General features: G+C 42.9%; 1 protein-coding gene across 1 annotated transcript in view; it reads left to right on the top strand.

Moving 5' to 3' along the window:
• The window catches only part of USP34 (ubiquitin specific peptidase 34), a 112,536-nt gene that overhangs the window by 80,152 nt on the left and 15,409 nt on the right, over positions 1-16,975 (top strand). The window contains exons 48-67 of the mRNA XM_056853854.1: positions 504-598; positions 793-965; positions 1,468-1,621; positions 3,476-3,554; positions 4,231-4,284; positions 4,373-4,468; positions 5,857-5,921; positions 6,001-6,076; positions 6,171-6,218; positions 7,064-7,129; positions 8,847-8,927; positions 10,231-10,316; positions 10,944-11,112; positions 11,220-11,294; positions 12,217-12,368; positions 13,108-13,156; positions 13,255-13,359; positions 13,470-13,514; positions 14,946-15,050; positions 16,709-16,856. Of these exons, the coding sequence (XP_056709832.1) occupies positions 504-598; positions 793-965; positions 1,468-1,621; positions 3,476-3,554; positions 4,231-4,284; positions 4,373-4,468; positions 5,857-5,921; positions 6,001-6,076; positions 6,171-6,218; positions 7,064-7,129; positions 8,847-8,927; positions 10,231-10,316; positions 10,944-11,112; positions 11,220-11,294; positions 12,217-12,368; positions 13,108-13,156; positions 13,255-13,359; positions 13,470-13,514; positions 14,946-15,050; positions 16,709-16,856 (1,921 nt within the window). The remainder of the gene's footprint in view (positions 1-503; positions 599-792; positions 966-1,467; positions 1,622-3,475; positions 3,555-4,230; positions 4,285-4,372; positions 4,469-5,856; positions 5,922-6,000; positions 6,077-6,170; positions 6,219-7,063; positions 7,130-8,846; positions 8,928-10,230; positions 10,317-10,943; positions 11,113-11,219; positions 11,295-12,216; positions 12,369-13,107; positions 13,157-13,254; positions 13,360-13,469; positions 13,515-14,945; positions 15,051-16,708; positions 16,857-16,975) is intronic.

Below are 16,975 nucleotides of genomic sequence, written 5' to 3'. Positions count from 1 at the left end.
AGATAGGCCAATAATCTGACTTGGTATAAAGCAGCTACTTGGATCATCCCAGAAGTTCTCTTGTTTGTCCCCTTGCTCTGGCAAGTAAGTCAGCTGCAGATGAGTTATAGGCCTTTTCTTTGGCAGCTCCTGTTCTAGGGAACAGCCTTCTGAAAGTTCTTATGAGTGCAGCCGTCCTCCTAACTTCTAGGAAGCTGAGTAATACAGAGTTCTTCACAAGAGCTTTTGATAGTGGATAATGAAGTTTTGTTCTGTCTCCGGTATTTTCCCATGGCTTTATTGTTGTGGATTTTTAGTTTTAATTTGTATGCAGCTTTGCGACTCAGAGAGAGGGGGCAGCCACTGAAAATGCCCTTGCCCTGGTGGTTGACAGGTGGGCAGTTCACAGGCCAACTGCCTGTAGATGGCCCCATGATGTTAATCTAAGGAGGCAAGACAGTCACACAAGTAATGTTTAAACAGCTTTTTCCCATGTCTTATGTCTTTCATATATACATATATAGGAATCTCTTGATGAAGTTACTATCAAAGATACCCTGGAAGGTGACAACATGTATACATGTTCTCACTGTGGGAAGAAAGTACGGGCTGAAAAAAGGTAAGATTGACAGGAAACAATTGTCAGGCCCTTTTTTGTCATTAACATTTAATTCCGGTATACGCTTCCTTCAATGTGCCATTAGTATTAGCAGTCTAAACAGAGTATTTGTGCTAAAAGGGTGTAATACTGTAAAAAAAAAAACACCACTTTTTAAACAGTATGCATAATGGACATTATGGTTTTGTCTCTAGGGCATGTTTTAAGAAATTGCCTCGCATCTTAAGCTTCAACACAATGAGATACACCTTTAACATGGTCACTATGATGAAGGAGAAGGTCAACACACACTTCTCGTTTCCATTACGGCTGGACATGACTCCTTACACTGAAGATTTCCTAATGGGAAAGAATGACAGGAAGGAAGGTATGTGATTTTTGTTGGACTCAAGACAAACCTTTTCAACCAACATTCCCAGTTCTGCCAAGTCTTCTTGATGCATTTGGCTGACACTGTTTCTGTATTTCCTGTTATCAAAGAATGCATATAAAAACTGTGGAAACATCATAGGCACATACTTTTTACAGCTTTTAGGAACTAATAATGCATCTTTAGTTTCCCCATGGAAGGATTGTTTGGCGCTTTTTTTTCATTGTTGGAAAAATACTGAATGAAGAGGTGGTCCAGTCTTCTACTTCACCATTCCTTCCCTTCCTTATGTGCACTGGGCAATGTTTAGGAGACCTCCTCTGCTGCCCCCCCCCTCCTCCTATCCCTTCTGCAAGGGGTGCACCTGCTCAGTGTTGTATGTAGAAAATATGTCCTAATTTGATCCCTCCATTTAAAGAAAAAGTTGTAGATAATTTTGCAGGGTTTGTTCAAAAGACGAAAAGAGCGAGTTGCTAAGATATTGCAATAATTTTTTAAGGTTTCAAGGATGATGGCGACAGTTTAAAGGAGGCCAAGAGTTATGAGTATGATTTGATAGGCGTAACAGTACATACAGGAACAGCAGATGGAGGACACTACTATAGTTTCATCAGAGATATTGTTAACCCTCATGCTTACAAAAACAACAAGTGGTGAGTAGCAAATAACTTAACAGTTCTCATATTGATGGTACATTATTCACTGGTGCAATCTAAAACGGAACATGTTGCTCAGATCATTTGCAGTGCCGTACTGTGGACTGGTGGTTGGATGTTGGCTCTTGCATTTGCTCCTTCTCCTTGGCTTTGGGTTTTTGCTTCCCATAATATACCATATTCCCATACCGTATATACTCGCGTATAAGCCGAGTTTTTCAGCCCAAAAAAAGGGCTGAAAAAGCCGAACTTGGCTTATACGCGGGTCAATACGGTAGGGGAGGGGGGAGGAGGGAGGGGGGAACTTACCTCCATCACCGACGCCGCCGGGCCCAGCCGCCTTCCTCTGGCCGGGAGGGGCCTTCCTGCGCAGGCAGGAGGCCCCCGCCGGCCGCGCCGCCGCTGGCCACGCGCCTGGCTGCCTTCTTCTGGCCGGGAGGGGCCTTGCGGAGGCCCACGCCGGCCGCGCCACGCCGGCCGCCTTTCCCTGGCCGGGAGGGGCCTGCCTGCGCAGGCAGGAGGCCCCCGCCGGCCGCGCCATGCCGGCCGCGTGCCTGGCCGCCTTTCCCTGGCCGGGAGGGGCCTGCCTGCGCAGGCAGGAGGCCCCCGCCGGCCGCGCGCCTGGCCGCCTTTCCCTGGCCGGGAGGGGCCTGCCTGTGCAGGCAGGAGGCCCCCGCCGGCCGCGCCGCTGCCGGCCGCGTGCCTGGACGCCTTCCTCCGGCCGGGAGGGGCCTCCTGCCAGCCCAGGAAGGCCGCACCGCCGCCGCCGCCGATTCGCCACCCCTTCAGGTAAGTAGGGGGTTCAGGGGCTCTTCCCCCTCCCCCCCTTGGATGGCACTGGGGTCGGGGTGGGTTGGGGTGGGTTGGGGTAGGTTGGGGTGGGTTGGGAGGGCCCAGAGGCCGGCGGAAGGGCGACCTGGGGCAGGGGCCCTGCGCTCTAAAATGGCGGCCGCCATTTTAGAGCGCAGCATTGCCGGTAAAGGGAATTTCTTATTGACCCTCGGCTTATACGCGGGTCAATAGGAAATTCCCTTTTCTGGCCTCAAATTTGGGGGGTCGGCTTATACTCGGGTCGGCTTATACCCGAGTATATACGGTAATTGGCAAACTATGTTTACTCCTGATTTCCAAACTATAATTTGCAAACCTTTGGAGGAAAGGTGTTTATAATTGTTTGCCAGTTTGGAAATTGCAGCATTGTATGGTTACCAAAAAACAACATGGAAGGGGCAACAAGCTTGAGGGGAAGGGGGACCACATAGAGCCATGAGAATGTCCCTGTTCAGCAAAGCCATGATTTACCTTTGACTGAAGTAAATCATAGTTGGTTTTTAGTCTGTGTTTCAAATTTAGTTACCAGCTTTTAGTAGTATGTGAGACACCTGTTCTTCCTTGGCTTTTATCATATTTGGTTAAAATTTAAAGTAACATTGCACCTTATTTAAAAGATGATGGTGGGTGTTGTTGGCGCATGTTGTTCTCCTCACTGTAATATCACAGCAAGATCAAGGGTCGTGCTGTCTTGCATCTATAATACATCTGATGATGTCAGAATTGGTCTTATGTAAATTAACTTCCAAGTCAAATGATGACTGAATGTAATCTGTGTGGTGTGGTGTAATCGTTGGACTAGGATCTGAGATACCCAGGTTCAAATCCCCACTCTGCCATGGAAGCTCACTGGGTGTCCTTGGGCCAGTCACACACACACTATCTAACCTACCTCACAGGGCTGTTGCGAGGATAAAATGGAGGAGGGGAGAATGATGTAAGATGCTTTGGATCCCCATTGAGGAGTAGAGGAGGTTAGAAATGAAATGAAATAAATAATGTCATCTTTGAATTTTCCAGGTATCTTTTCAATGATGCTGAAGTAAAACCATTTGATTCTGCTCAGTTGGCCTCTGAATGTTTTGGTGGAGAAATGACAGTGAGTTATAATTTGTATTTAACTTTAATTGTGTTTTTGTCCCAAAAGGTTTCACAATCTTTGTACATTTTTTGTGTGTTTTTAAAACTGTACAGTTATGGATTAACACATTGTGCTCCTTTATAAAAGCCCAATTCCTTCATGTCATTCTCCCAGTAAGGAGTCGGATACGCAGAGAAGTTTAATAAATTTGTCAACAGTTCTAGGCTGTTGTAATCCAGTGGTGGGCGGGCACTCTGGCAGCTGTATGCAGTGTGGTGTCTCTTGCTGCTTCTCATCTTCCAATAACTACAGAAATGGAGACTCCAGCTCACAGTAGTGAAATACCCACATCTTGCCTGGACTAGACTAGCTGTTGTCTTGCGCACAGCAGTCTATTAAATTTTTTATTGTACTGCAAAAACTAGTAATATGTTTTTAAATTCCATTGTAAAAGTGAAGGCAAAAACAGCTTTAAGTCTCTTTATGCAGTTTTACCATTGGCTGTTCTACCAACTACAGCCCAATGATCAAAGGTATTCATGTGCTGATGCAAAATCTGGCAATATCCTAAATTAATTTTTTTTATAATAAATGGGCATACAGGATTGGTCCTTGCACTTACATTATATATGCAAGAAAGTAGTAGAATAAGGCATAATGTGTCCTTTTTCTTCTCTTCTTTTGTTGTTGACAGACAAAGACCTACGACTCTGTCACAGATAAATTTATGGATTTCTCCTTTGAAAAGGTACTGGGTTCTGTCCTCAAATCTTCAACTGAGTCAATTTCTTTCATTTCAAAAGGAAACTGAAGTTTTTTTTTTGCTTCCCTTAAAGACGCACAGTGCGTATATGCTCTTCTATAAACGAATGGAGCCAGAAGAAGAAAACGGCAGAGACTATAAATTTGATGTTTCATCTGAGTTGCTAGAGGTAAGCAGAGGTGTGTTTAAACACCACCAGAAGCTTTTAAGGGTTCTTTTTCAGATCTGGGCTGTTGCTTGGCATCTCTGTGGACCAGTTTCAAAACTTTGTGAGATGAGGCATTGCTACTCCAAGCTCCCAAGCTGCAGTCAGCAAGCCAGTTGTTCCCTGTTGACCACCATAGACGATCCATTTTGCTTTCTGCACACGGCTGCAACCAGTTGGCAGTGCCTGCGGACTGATATTGCCATGGGGCTATGAATTTTGGCTGGCATTAGCCAGTTGTCACTGTACCATGTACAGTGTACGCACCACAAGGGCCGTTTCCCACTCAGATGACATCATTATTCTGATAGGGGGGGGGAAAGGCGGAACTCTGCTCAGTAGATCCCAAAGGCCTAATCTCTGGGAGGGTTGTAACATGGATTTATTTCATGAAATAAGGGATGAAGGCTGGGTTGGATATACAGTAACGGAAATGGCATTTCTGAAATATCACAAATGTTTTGTTTTTATCATTGTTGTTTTAAAGCTGTCCCGCCAGGCAGGCTCCTGGAAAGGCAGAATAAAAAAAATGTTCTAAATAAATCTGTGCTGTTCTGGTTTTTTAATCAATGCTGTCTGTTTATTCAAACGTGGCAGTGTTAACAGGTTGTCACTGTGGTTTAGATAAAAAGTTGGAAAGGGTCTATAATTCAGTGGGGAGAGCACATGGTTTGTATGCAGGAAGGTCCAGGGTTCAGTCCCTGCCATCACAGGTTAAAATGTAATTAGGCACCAAAGCTGGAAAAGGCCTGTCTGTACCCCACGGAACCTGGGAGAGCTACTGCTAGTAAGAATGGACTGTACTGGGCTGGGTGGAAAAATGATCTGAATCAGTATGTGACAGCATTATATTGATCTTGATTTTATTTGAACGGTTTTATTTCTGAAATACATACCAGAGAATGTTAGGCCATTGGTGAAAATAACAGCAAATTTTCTAGCATAATCTGTTAGCAGATTCAGCCGAGAAGTAGGGGAAAGTTTATTTTTATTACATTATGATCCTTCCTTTTCTTCAAAGAGCCCCCAACAGCATACCCTTTCCCCAAGTTTATTCTCACAGTGCCCCTTTTGGGTCCCTTAGAGCAAGTGCCTGCCCAAGGTCACCCAGTGAGCTTCATGACTGAGAAATGAGATTAACCTCCATAAAAACCAACCTGAAGTACATGGGGGGAAGGGTGGGACATAGAAGCAAGGAAGAGGAGGAAAAAAATTCAGCTGACTCTGGACCAGTATGCCAAATTTAAATCGGAAAGATGGGAAGGTTTCTTAAGGCCCTGGTTGTGATTTTATTTCTAAAATCAGGCTTATGTCTCTGAAAGCGTTTCTAATACTAGCATTTTTCTCCTCAGTGGATATGGCATGACAACATGCAGTTTCTTCAAGATAAGAATATTTTTGAACATACTTATTTTGGGTAAGCTTGGGAATTACTTTTAAAACTGGTTTTTAAAAAATCAATTTTAAGTATCTTAACTGTATATATTTGGCTTTAGGTTCATGTGGCAGTTGTGCAGTAGCATCCCCAGCACATTACCAGATCCAAAGGCAGTTTCTCTGATGACAGCCAAGGTAGAATTCCTTGATTGTAGAATTTTTTTTCTGGGCTCAGTATCTTTAAAAGTTTGTTCAGGACATTTGGTGATTGTCAATTATTGTCTTACAGTTAAGCACTTCTTTTGTCCTGGAGACATTTATCCATTCTAAAGAAAAGGTATGCTGTTTATTTACATCTTTAAAATATTTAATATTTCCCTTGTGATTCAAGGCAGCTCACAATTCGAAAAACTAAAAACATGCAACGTGCAGTAAAACTCTGTTTACCCCCTCCCCTCCTGAAGACAATGCCTGCAGCATAAATGCTGTTTAAAGCGTTAACAAGTAAAATGGCCTTTGTGGCCCCTGGAAACAGCTCCAGCTCACCACCTCAGGGAGCTCATTCCACAAGGTAGGAGCAACTGTAGAAAAGAAGCAGTAGCAGTACACCAGGGCAAGTTTTTGAGTATAATACTTGGGACACAGTTATAAAATTGATGAAGGTAACTGTGTTTGGTTTATAAATAGGAAATGAGGCTATTCAAGGTAGTTTGGAATCTCACAACTAAACTATGAACTGGTTCAAGCCTCAGGTGTACTGCTTTTTAGAGAACCTCCCAGACTGGCATGGACCGGTTTGTCATCCCATTTCTTTCCCAAGGCCTATAGATGCAGACCCTGGTGTTCCTATAGATGCAGACCCTGGTGTTCTATTTGAAGCTAACCAAATATACTATTCAGTGGTACCTTTAGACCAAATAGTCCCAGATGACCCTATTATATGAATGAAGCTACATTATTACAGGGAGAGTACTAAAAGAAACTCCAAATAAAAGGAGGTCCCTCTCTAGTTCTTAAACATTTTGGAGGATGGATTGAAGAACACTACAGCTGTGTAATCATTATTGCATTGTATAACACATGCCCTTTTTGGTTTTTTTAACTGGAAGGTCAAGGTTATTTTCATTAGGTTTGCATTGGCAAATTTTATGCTTCAGTTGGAGTCTTCTGCTCTCTTTTCAGCCCACAATGCTTCAGTGGATTGAACTGTTAACCAAGCAGTTTAACAACAGTCAAGCTGCTTGTGAGGTAAGACAAAAATGAAGAGGCTAATAAAGCATCCTTGGAGCAATTATAGTAAAGCGCACGCTCCTTTCCACAAATGCCTTTACTTCATGTGGCTCAAGAACACAGAGCTAGAGATGCAAATGCCTGAGGAAAGAAAAACAGAAACAAAATTTAGAGATTTTAACACAAAACTTAAGCCCAGTATTGATCTAAAACTTTTGTTTTCCCAGCCGTGATATTGTGTGTGCTGTAAGCTTCTGCATTCTTTCCACATTCTCTCATGCACAAATCCCTTTTGGAAATTAACCGTGATGCAGTTTTGCATAAGCTCCAGTGTTAACACTAGCCATGATTAACCAGAATTTTCTTCTAATCCTGGTTTCCATCTTTGCTTTGACGCTAACCATAATTAGCATTAACATTGGTACAGATGTTAAATGTTCTCTGACTGTGAAGCAAGGGGTCCAGAATGGGTTACTCCTCCCATTTGCTCCATTGGCAGGAGTGTGCCGATTAAAGCAAGACTTTTAAAATTCATACTTAAAAGGTTTCATACCCTGCTTGGCAAAATGCATCCTGAACCTAGAATCATAGAGTTGGAAGGGACCACCAGGGTCATCAAGTCCAACCGCCTGCACAATGCAGGAAATTCACAACTACCTCCCCCCCAATCCCCTAATGACCAGAAGATGGCCAAGATACCCTCCCTCTCATCTGCCTAAGGTCACAGAATCAGCATTGCTGACAGATGGCCATCTAACCTCTTCTTAAAAACCTCCAGGGAAGGAGAGCTTACCACCTCCCGAGGAAGCCTGTTCCACTGAGGAACCGCTCTAACTGTTAGAAAATTCTTCCTAATGTCTAGACGGAAACTCTTTTGATTTAATTTCAACCTGTTGGTTCTGGTCCGACCTTCTTGGGCAACAGAAAACAACTCGGCACCATCCTCTATATGACAGCCCCTCAAGTATGCTTCTCCTTCTGCTAGATAAAACTTGACTAATTATCATAGTCTTGTCTGTGAAGCAAGCAGAAGTAGCCCATCCTGGATTCCCTCCTTTCACTATTAAGGACTTTTCACAGCAAGTTCCAGTATTGAACAGTGGTGCATCTATGTATGAAAAGAACGGATAATTAATGTCATATTATTGTGATAGAATCATTTACTTGTCTTCTCAGTATCTTCCCAGTATCAGTGCTTTCTCAATGTCTTCTCAGTATAGTTACTTTACCAATAAATTAGTATGAGTTACTTTACCAATAAATTAGTATAATTAATTACTCATTTACAGTTAGATTCCCATTATGTCCCATTTCCTGACCCAAGGCAGGAATTCCTTTGTCTCAGGCATTGTCATATTAGTCTGCAGAATGCAGGCAGAAATGAGCAGCAAAGAAAAGGAATCAGACAAAGATGCTACTACTGTTCAGATCTTTTATCTACTTCACTGTAGATTACATCCCTTCAGAGTACAGGAAAGACTAAGCTGTTGTGAAAATGTCTTTGCTTTATCAAGAAATTAATCCGTTCCTTACTGAAACAAAAACTTACACTACAAATCCAACAGGAATCCTGTAAGGCAAATAATAACTGGATTTCTCTTGGGTTTTTTACATGTCTTGTTTAATTAGTGATGATAAAACACACCATGCCTTTATTAAAGGTAGGGTAGAAAAGGCAATCATGGTTGATAATATAGTGTAGATGAAAGGGTGACTAATATGTTTTTTTCTGCAGTGGTTTCTGGATCGAATGGCTGATGATGACTGGTGGCCTATGCAGATTCTAATAAAATGCCCAAATCAGATTGTGAGACAGGTAAGAGAAACTGACCACAGAATCTGCTGGGTATATATGTATAATTTCATTGCATAGTAAAAGGTTTGTTATTCGGCACTTGATTTTCCAGAATGCTTGGTTAACTGGCGTCGTCCAGGGGGTAAGTTCCTCCCCCTCAGCCACCGTACCCCTGCATCTTTGGGTTGGTGCATCGCCCTGCTGCTGCCTCTTCAGGCGGCCATCTTGATGCTTCCAGCCATTGCTGGGCTTCTGACAGTTGGCACTGCCAACGAACATCCTTGGGTGCTTCCTCTCCCATCAGCCTGCCTCAAACTATTGAGAATCAGCTCTGCCAGAGTGCTCCCAGGAAGCTGGCTTGCTTTTCTGCCTGCTATGTAGGATGTTTCAGGGGAAGAGTCCTGTTGGTCAACGAGGGCTGTCACTATGGAATTCCCAATGATGTGGGGTTTGGTCACTGCAGATTCTTCCGGGTTGGGGGCAGGCAGAGCGAAAAGCATGAGTGTGTCCAGCACATTTGATTAACTAGCAACTCCCGTTCCCCATGAGTGCTGGATAACAAAACTTTTACTTTAGTTTGGAAGCTTGTATTGTTGTTTATGACACTGGGTTGGATAAAAGGATCAGTGGATGCAAGAATTGCTGATATTTCCCATATTCCCCCTGCAGTGCTTTCTAACCTTTGGAAGGCTGATTCTTGGGGTAACTAACAGCGTGAACTAACAGCCACAGGGGCAGAGCGCTGCGCTGAGGACAGTGAAATCACCCTCTGTTCTGTCCGCGTACCTCTGCAGACAGAAGAGGCCATAAGGTTGATTTAATTCACTTCAGCCCCCCCACCCCAAGACCCACATGACTGTTAATCCACACTGGTCCCCTGCTTTGAAAGAGGTGATTTTGAGACCTCTCCTAAAAAAAACCATCGCTGGATCCAGATCTAAACAACTACTGCCCAGTGGATAACAATCCACTTGTGGGCAAGGTGCTCAAGTGGGTGGTGGCAGCTGTGTAGCTTCAGGCAGTCTTGGAGGAGATGGATTGTCTAGAACCATTTCAGTCTGGATTCAGACCAGGGTTTGGGATGGAAACAGCCTTCATCCTCCCTGACTGGTGACCTTCACTTACTAGGGGAGCTCATCCCAGTTGATTCTCCTGGACCTCTCAGCAGCTTGTAGTTTTATAAATCTTAATGAAAATCATATAAAAGATTGCTGATTAACAGTATTATTTATTTTAAAACAGACTGTTATTAAATTAGTATACGTAAAAATGTTCCTCGGTGTCATCCTCAGAGGAGATCAGACTCTGGCTCAATATTTTACAGATGTTCCAGCGCTTGTGTATTCATGTGATTCAGCGATTGAGGCCAGTCCATGCTCATCTTTACCTGCAGCCAGGAATAGAAGACTGGTAACATATTTTGTGCCCAATAAGTTTTTAAAATTACATCGGCTGTTTCAGAGACTGGTTTTGTGGAGGTGAACTATTTAACCATTAAGAAAAAAATATTCTGAACTTTCTATTGCAAGCTTTCCCTTAGTTCTTTTTATATTGCTTTGGTCAGAAGACTGGCTGAAATGAGAGACTCTAAACAATCTCCTTGTTAATTGGCATACGTTTTTTAAATCTTATTGTTTTCAGAGTTGGGTCATATTTTGATGTGTGACAAAAGCTAATAGTGAAACCTGACTGTAATTTCTGGAAGAATTTCTTTCCCACGCAGCCTGATTTTGTGTTTGTTTACTCGGGAGTAAGCCGCACTGAGTTCATTGGGACTTAAATCTTAGATAAGTGCGCATAGAATTGCAACCATAGTGATGTACTATAAACAGTCACAATCTGCCCATTCAGGAAACTGGAAAATGTGTAGCAGAGGGTGTGACATAAGCACACAATACAAAATCCTGTTGTGGTAGAACTGTACCATGTTGTCAATGTAGGATTCCTGAGCATCATTTTACATTGGTCCAAGTTCACCTTGTCTCCGTTGCATTTTAAAACTCTGCACTGAATAACAGAAGCTGAAATGTCTTTCAGTTCGGATGACATGGATGGCCCTGTGGAAGATATTGGAAGTCGCTCATGCGTAACGCGCTTTGTGAAGACTCTGTTGTCAATTATGGAGCACGGTGTTAAACCTCACAGTAAACATCTCACCGAATACTTCGCCTTCCTCTATGAATTTGCCAAGATGGGAGAAGAGGAGGTGAGTGAGGAGGTACTCTCAACAATTGTGTTGGTTCAGCAGCATGTGGTTGGGGATGGTAGAGGTAAGCGTATCGCTCACAAAATCTTATGTTCTCTGGTTTCCAGAGCCAGTTTTTGCTGTCGCTGCAGGCTATATCAACAATGGTCCATTTCTACATGGGCACCAAAGGACCTGAAAACGTAAGTCTGCACTAACCTTGAGCATTCACCTTGGTGATGTGAAAAGACCTCTACCTGAGACCCTGGAGTGCCGCTCCCAGTCCGAGTAGACAATACTGACTTTGATGGATTAAGTTTTTTTATAGTATAAGGCAGCTTCGTGTGTTCACATCAAGCAATGCTTCATTTTCCCCCTAGCCTTATGCTACATCATGTAACTTTTTTAAATAACTGTGTTAATTTTTAAAATATTTCTCTCAAACTGTGCTCTGGGTGCCTTGAAAATTCAAAAGGGCTTCTTCAACAAGGTGGCTGTTAATAGTGAACAAACCTCAGGGAAGGGCAGCCCCCATCCTAGAGTATTCAGTCCCTTTTGGCTTAAAAAGAGACCTGGGCAGCTTGAACACATGAAGCTGCCATATACTGAATCAGACTCTTAGTCCATCCAAGTCAGTATTGTCCACTCAGACCGGCAGCAGCTCTCCAGGGTCTTAGGCAGAGGTCTTTTATATCGCCTACTTGCCTGGTCCCTTTAGCTGGAGATGCCGGGGATTGAACCTGGGACCTTCTGCAAGCCAAGCAGATGCTCTACAAACCAAGCCTCAGCCCCTCCCCTTATTTATTTTTAGGTGCTTTTACCCTGCTTTTTTCTCCTCAGGGACCCAAAGTGGCTTTACCAAAATGCAATTTGAACAAACTACATCCGACCCCAGATCCCCTGGGCCAGCTCACTAACCACCACAGGCTGTGAGCCAAGAGCCAAGGTCCCCTTGGCTGTTGCGCAGGCTTAAGTACTTGCAGCAGGATGGGAAACAGAAACTCAGCCTACATGTTTCATAGCTGACAGAAATGATCCCAAGAGTCCCCTCCCGTCGTATATAGAAGGTATCCCAGGGACTTTGGCAGCAGTAACTTACGTGTACTTCCCCCCCCCCCCACTCAGCCCCAAGTTGAAGTGTTATCAGAAGAAGAAGGCGAGGAAGAAGAGGAGGAGGAAGACATTCTTTCTTTAGCGGAAGAGAAGTACAGGCCTGCTGCACTTGAAAAGATGATTGCTCTTATCGCTCTTCTGGTTGAGCAGTCTCGCTCAGAGAGGTAAGAAGCATCCCTACGGGGTGACGCCACTGCTTGCCTTTGCTTTGAACCATGTGTAAATGGCACTGTGTAGCTTTGATGTAAGCAAACTTAGGCAAATGCTTGTGCCTCTGTTCTTTGCCTGCGTGCAGTTAGCAGAGTTGTTAATGAAGGAAGCTCTGGCAAGGGTAGCAGAGAAGCTTCCATCTGTCAGAAGTGTAAGCTGATGGCTTCTCCCTCCACAGTTCTAGTATAACTGCTGGCTGGGCTGACCTCATAGCAAAACTATCCTGCTAAATAGTTTCTTCACGGGATGTTAAAATGAGACAAAGACAAGGGGAAATTCAGGGAGCTTACCTCACTACTACAGCTCTCAGGGTAGGCTGTGAAATGAAATCTTCTGAGAAACTGCCGTTCTGACCTCCATTAGAAAACTCTGGTATCTATATCTACATCCTTTCCTCTATATGAGAGGAAAGGGAGATGGGGGCCTGGAACCTGAAGTGCTGTTCCCTTGGTGCAGCAGCAAATCCTCCAGCAGAACAGTGGAGACAAAGAATCTAACTCATTCTGATGCTAGTTCTTTATATATATAATTAATGACATCTTAATCTATTATATTAGCATTGTCGTTCTACTACCCATGGTATTTTAGATTGTTTCTAACAATGCATTAACTTTTACCAATTTGTTAAAGAGGAAAGCATCTCTGTTTTTTGTTGATTGTAGAAATGAATTTGTTCCATTTTATATATTTTAGGCATTTGACTTTATCCCAAAATGACATGGCAGCATTAACGGGAGGCAAGGTAACACACCTGGACATCTACAATAAAATATAGCTGACAGTTTTGCAATGTGTGTTTTTAAGATGTCTGCTGCAACAACATCTTTGTGCTTGTTCCAGGGGTTTCCTTTCTTGTTTCAACATATCCGTGATGGAATCAACATCAGACAAACTTGCAATCTTATTTTCAGCCTCTGTCGGTACAATAACAGACTGGCAGAACATGTAAGTCTCTACTGCTGTCGATTCTGTTCACACTGGGAATTGAACTGGAAAACCAATTCAAGGTTGTCTAATCATTGACCTCTCAAATTAAGATTTTGTTTCTGTTGCAGATTGTATCCATGCTTTTTACCTCCATAGCCAAGTTGACTCCTGAGGTATGTAAACTACTTAGATCAACAAAAATATTTGCTGATTTGTCCCCAAAGTTACTAAACGTTCTTCCACATAGAAAAATTATCTTTGCTTGTTTTATAATCCCAACTTGTTTTATAGCCCCATCCTTCCTTTGGCAAAAGGATGTACAGTTAGAGCCATTTCACTGAGGCCGCTTGTTTTAATGATTTGTATTGTTTAAGCTTCCTCGAGCTGGTTCCTACACAATTCAGTGGGTAGCAGTGTTAGTCTGTTTGCAGTAGTCAAAAAGGGCAATAGTCCAGTAGCACCTTAAAGACTAACAAAAATATTTTTTGGTAGGGTATGAGCTTTCGTGAGCTTTCGTGTATCTGAAGAAGTGAGCTGTGGCTCACGAAAGCTCATACCCTACCAAAAAATATTTTTGTTAGTCTTTAAGGTGCTACTGGACTCTTGCCCTTTTTGGTTCCTACACAGGCAGCCTAAAATTTTTATAAGTAAATAAATCAGATGGCCTTCTTCTGCACTGAGACTCCAGTGACCATCACACAAATTTTCAGGTTCGCAGGCAGTAACCTTGGCTTTCCAACTTAGCAGGAACCACTTTTGGGGGAAATCTCTCCCTTCCCATTGGAGCTCCAGGGGAAGGGAGAGATTCCCCCCCAAATTGTTAACTTGGTTATTGTTCTACCACAGAGTCCTGTTAGTGGAACTAGGGACACCCAGTATCAGGGCTGGGTGTCCATAATTTTATTTCTTTAACCCATTTATTGACTGATCTTTCTATGAACAGGTTGAAGGGGTTCCTTCAGGTTCAAATCCCCACTCAACCACAAAGTTTACTTTCTCTCAAATTAACACTCTGCACAAGATTGCTGGTAAACACAGAAAAAGGGAAGGGAGAACATTCATTGCAAAGTGTTAATCTGAGAGAAAGTAAGTGCTGTGGTTGAGTGGGGATTTGAACCTGAGTTTCCCCAATCCTTGTCCATTAACCACTACACTGTACTGGCTTTTGTGCACAGAGTTTTTGTGTAACTCCTCCCACTTCCTCAGGTCTCTGCAGTATACATGTCTTCTTTATATACAGGGCACCTTTCATACACATGCATGGTCACATCCCTTATTGCAGTATCAGACATTTTACTAGCAATAAATGACAGTCTGTCTTTGTTTGACCTTGTGTGGGTGTGCACATGCATAACCCTGCTTTCATCCAAAGGACAAGCCAGTTGAATTTACAAGGTCAGCGGGTTCACTGAGTACAGCTGCAGTAGTTGCATACAGCTCTGAATAAATTCTTGAGGTGCTTTGTGCTAGCTACAGACAATAGCTATAAATTTTATGGTTACTGAATAGTCACACATAGCACACAGGATTTAAAGCTGGTCTAGGACCTCAACAGATGATTTCTGCTGACTTATTCAACTTAATGTTTGTTTTTAACACTGCAGGCAGCCAATCCTTTTTTCAAGTTGCTGACTATGCTTATGGAGTTTGCTGGCGGCCCTCCAGGAATGCCTCCCTTTGCATCTTACATTCTGCAGAGGATATGGGAGGTACAGTATGTAGAACTTAAGCGGAGATCCAGAGTTTCTTTTCCCTTTTGGGAATCTCTGCAGTAAAAGAGAAGAACCTTCAAAGAAACATATATGCTTCAAACGTTAAATGGGCTCAGCTGGACAAGCCTTTCCCATCCCTTAAAGAGACTTTAAAATAGTTGATGTTACCCTCTCTCCTGACAGGTAGTCCAGCACAGCTGGGTGGAGATTGCCTTTATGGGGCTTAGAAAATGGTTTGTCCTGTTGGTTTTCTTGCTATTCTGGTGTATTGCATTATATTTAAGTAGGAGTTTTGATTAGTTATTGTAGGGGCTGGCCCTTGAGTTAAACGCTGATGAATTAATGATTTGCTGCCATCCATTGCTTGGGATGAAAAGCTTCTGACCACCTGGCATCAAGATTTGGAGAGGCAGAGTGTGTTTCCTTCGTCACTGTCTCCTCCCAGAATGGTTGGAGCAAAGCAGGCAATTTTCAGTGGGGGCATGTAATGCCAGTTTGCTCCAGATCTTCAAATAAGTCAGAAGGAAGCCCTGGTGTGGCCATTGTCCTGTAAGTTTTCAGGAAGAGGAAAACATGTATCTCAGTATGGCGTTTTTAATATTGAAGCATTGCTTGTCTGTTTAGGTACTGCTCAGGCCCAACCTTGGCCACCCACAGCCTGCAGTACCCAAAAGGATTGCAGGTGGTATGAATAAGTTATCAAATCCTTTCAAGAGGGGGGGGGGTGCTTTCAAGCAAGTGATTCCCCACTAGGGTTGCCGCAGTTGTGTAAAAATCACGATAATCTCAGCCATTTGAAGGGCCTTTAAAAATTGTGCCTATGGTCCCATATGTAATAGATTCTGTGACTGTGATGGGACAGACAGAAAACTCATCAGTAAGTGGTTATCTTTTGGTGAGAGGAGACTCTGAATCTGACAGAATTCTCAGCACTGTCACAACGTCATATATCTACAGAGAAAAGTAACTGCAGTTTAACAGGTTTAAAACTAGATGAAGTTTCCAGAGTACATTAATATTATTATTATTTATTAGATTTATAACCTGCTCTTTCTCAGCAGAGGCCAGGCTCAGAACGACTAGCAATCCTTAATCAGAACAATATTACATAAAATTTCAATTGAGCATAATACAATTAAAAACCAGTAAAAATTGACAGTAAAACCAATAAAACCCTTTATACTAATTGGTGTGCATTGGTACCCACTGGAGCCATAATAAGCCTGAGGGGAAAGCAATCCGGCCCCACCAGAGTTGATGGAATAGAATAGACACAAAGGAGGTGGGCAGGAAGGCCAGCTGTGATATAATATATACCATTGCTGTCCTCAACCATAGGAACATCTGTCTTACAAATACTATCAAACAACCATGTTATGAAGAGCAGCACCTGTACTATATTTTGATCTAATCCCTTTCATAGAAATCAAGTGATTTAGAGATTTGTCCTTGGCCAGATGTTTCCCGGATATTCCTTTGTGGAATAAACAAGGGGATAGAATGTCTGGCAATGTTTTGTTGATCTTGCCACTGGAAAGGCGTTAGTAGTCCAGTGGCTGGATTGTCCACCTTCAAAAAAGAAGAAAGAAAACTGGTTGACGGTTGTGTGATCCCTTCTTGTTTCTTGACGTTTCCATTTGCCTCACTTTTCCTAGGTGATTGAGTACAACCCTTCTCAGTGCCTAGACTGGCTGGCAGTGCAGACTCCTCGAAATAAGCTTGCCCACAGTTGGGTGTTGCAGAACATGGAGAACTGGGTTGAACGCTTTCTTTTGGCTCACAACTACCCTAGAGTGAGAACTTGTAAGTTGTTAAGAGAAGGGAAAAAATATTTTCTGCTTTTTAATTTATTATGTACAAATAAGGCGTAACAGGCTTCATTTGTTCGTTTGTTTAATTGCATGTTAAGTGGGAATGGGGAA

This window comes from Euleptes europaea, chromosome 7, assembly GCF_029931775.1.
Source record: "Euleptes europaea isolate rEulEur1 chromosome 7, rEulEur1.hap1, whole genome shotgun sequence".
Lineage (NCBI taxonomy): Eukaryota > Metazoa > Chordata > Lepidosauria > Squamata > Sphaerodactylidae > Euleptes > Euleptes europaea.
Note: the sequence above shows the minus strand (reverse complement) of the source record. Positions and strands in the feature narration are given on the sequence as shown.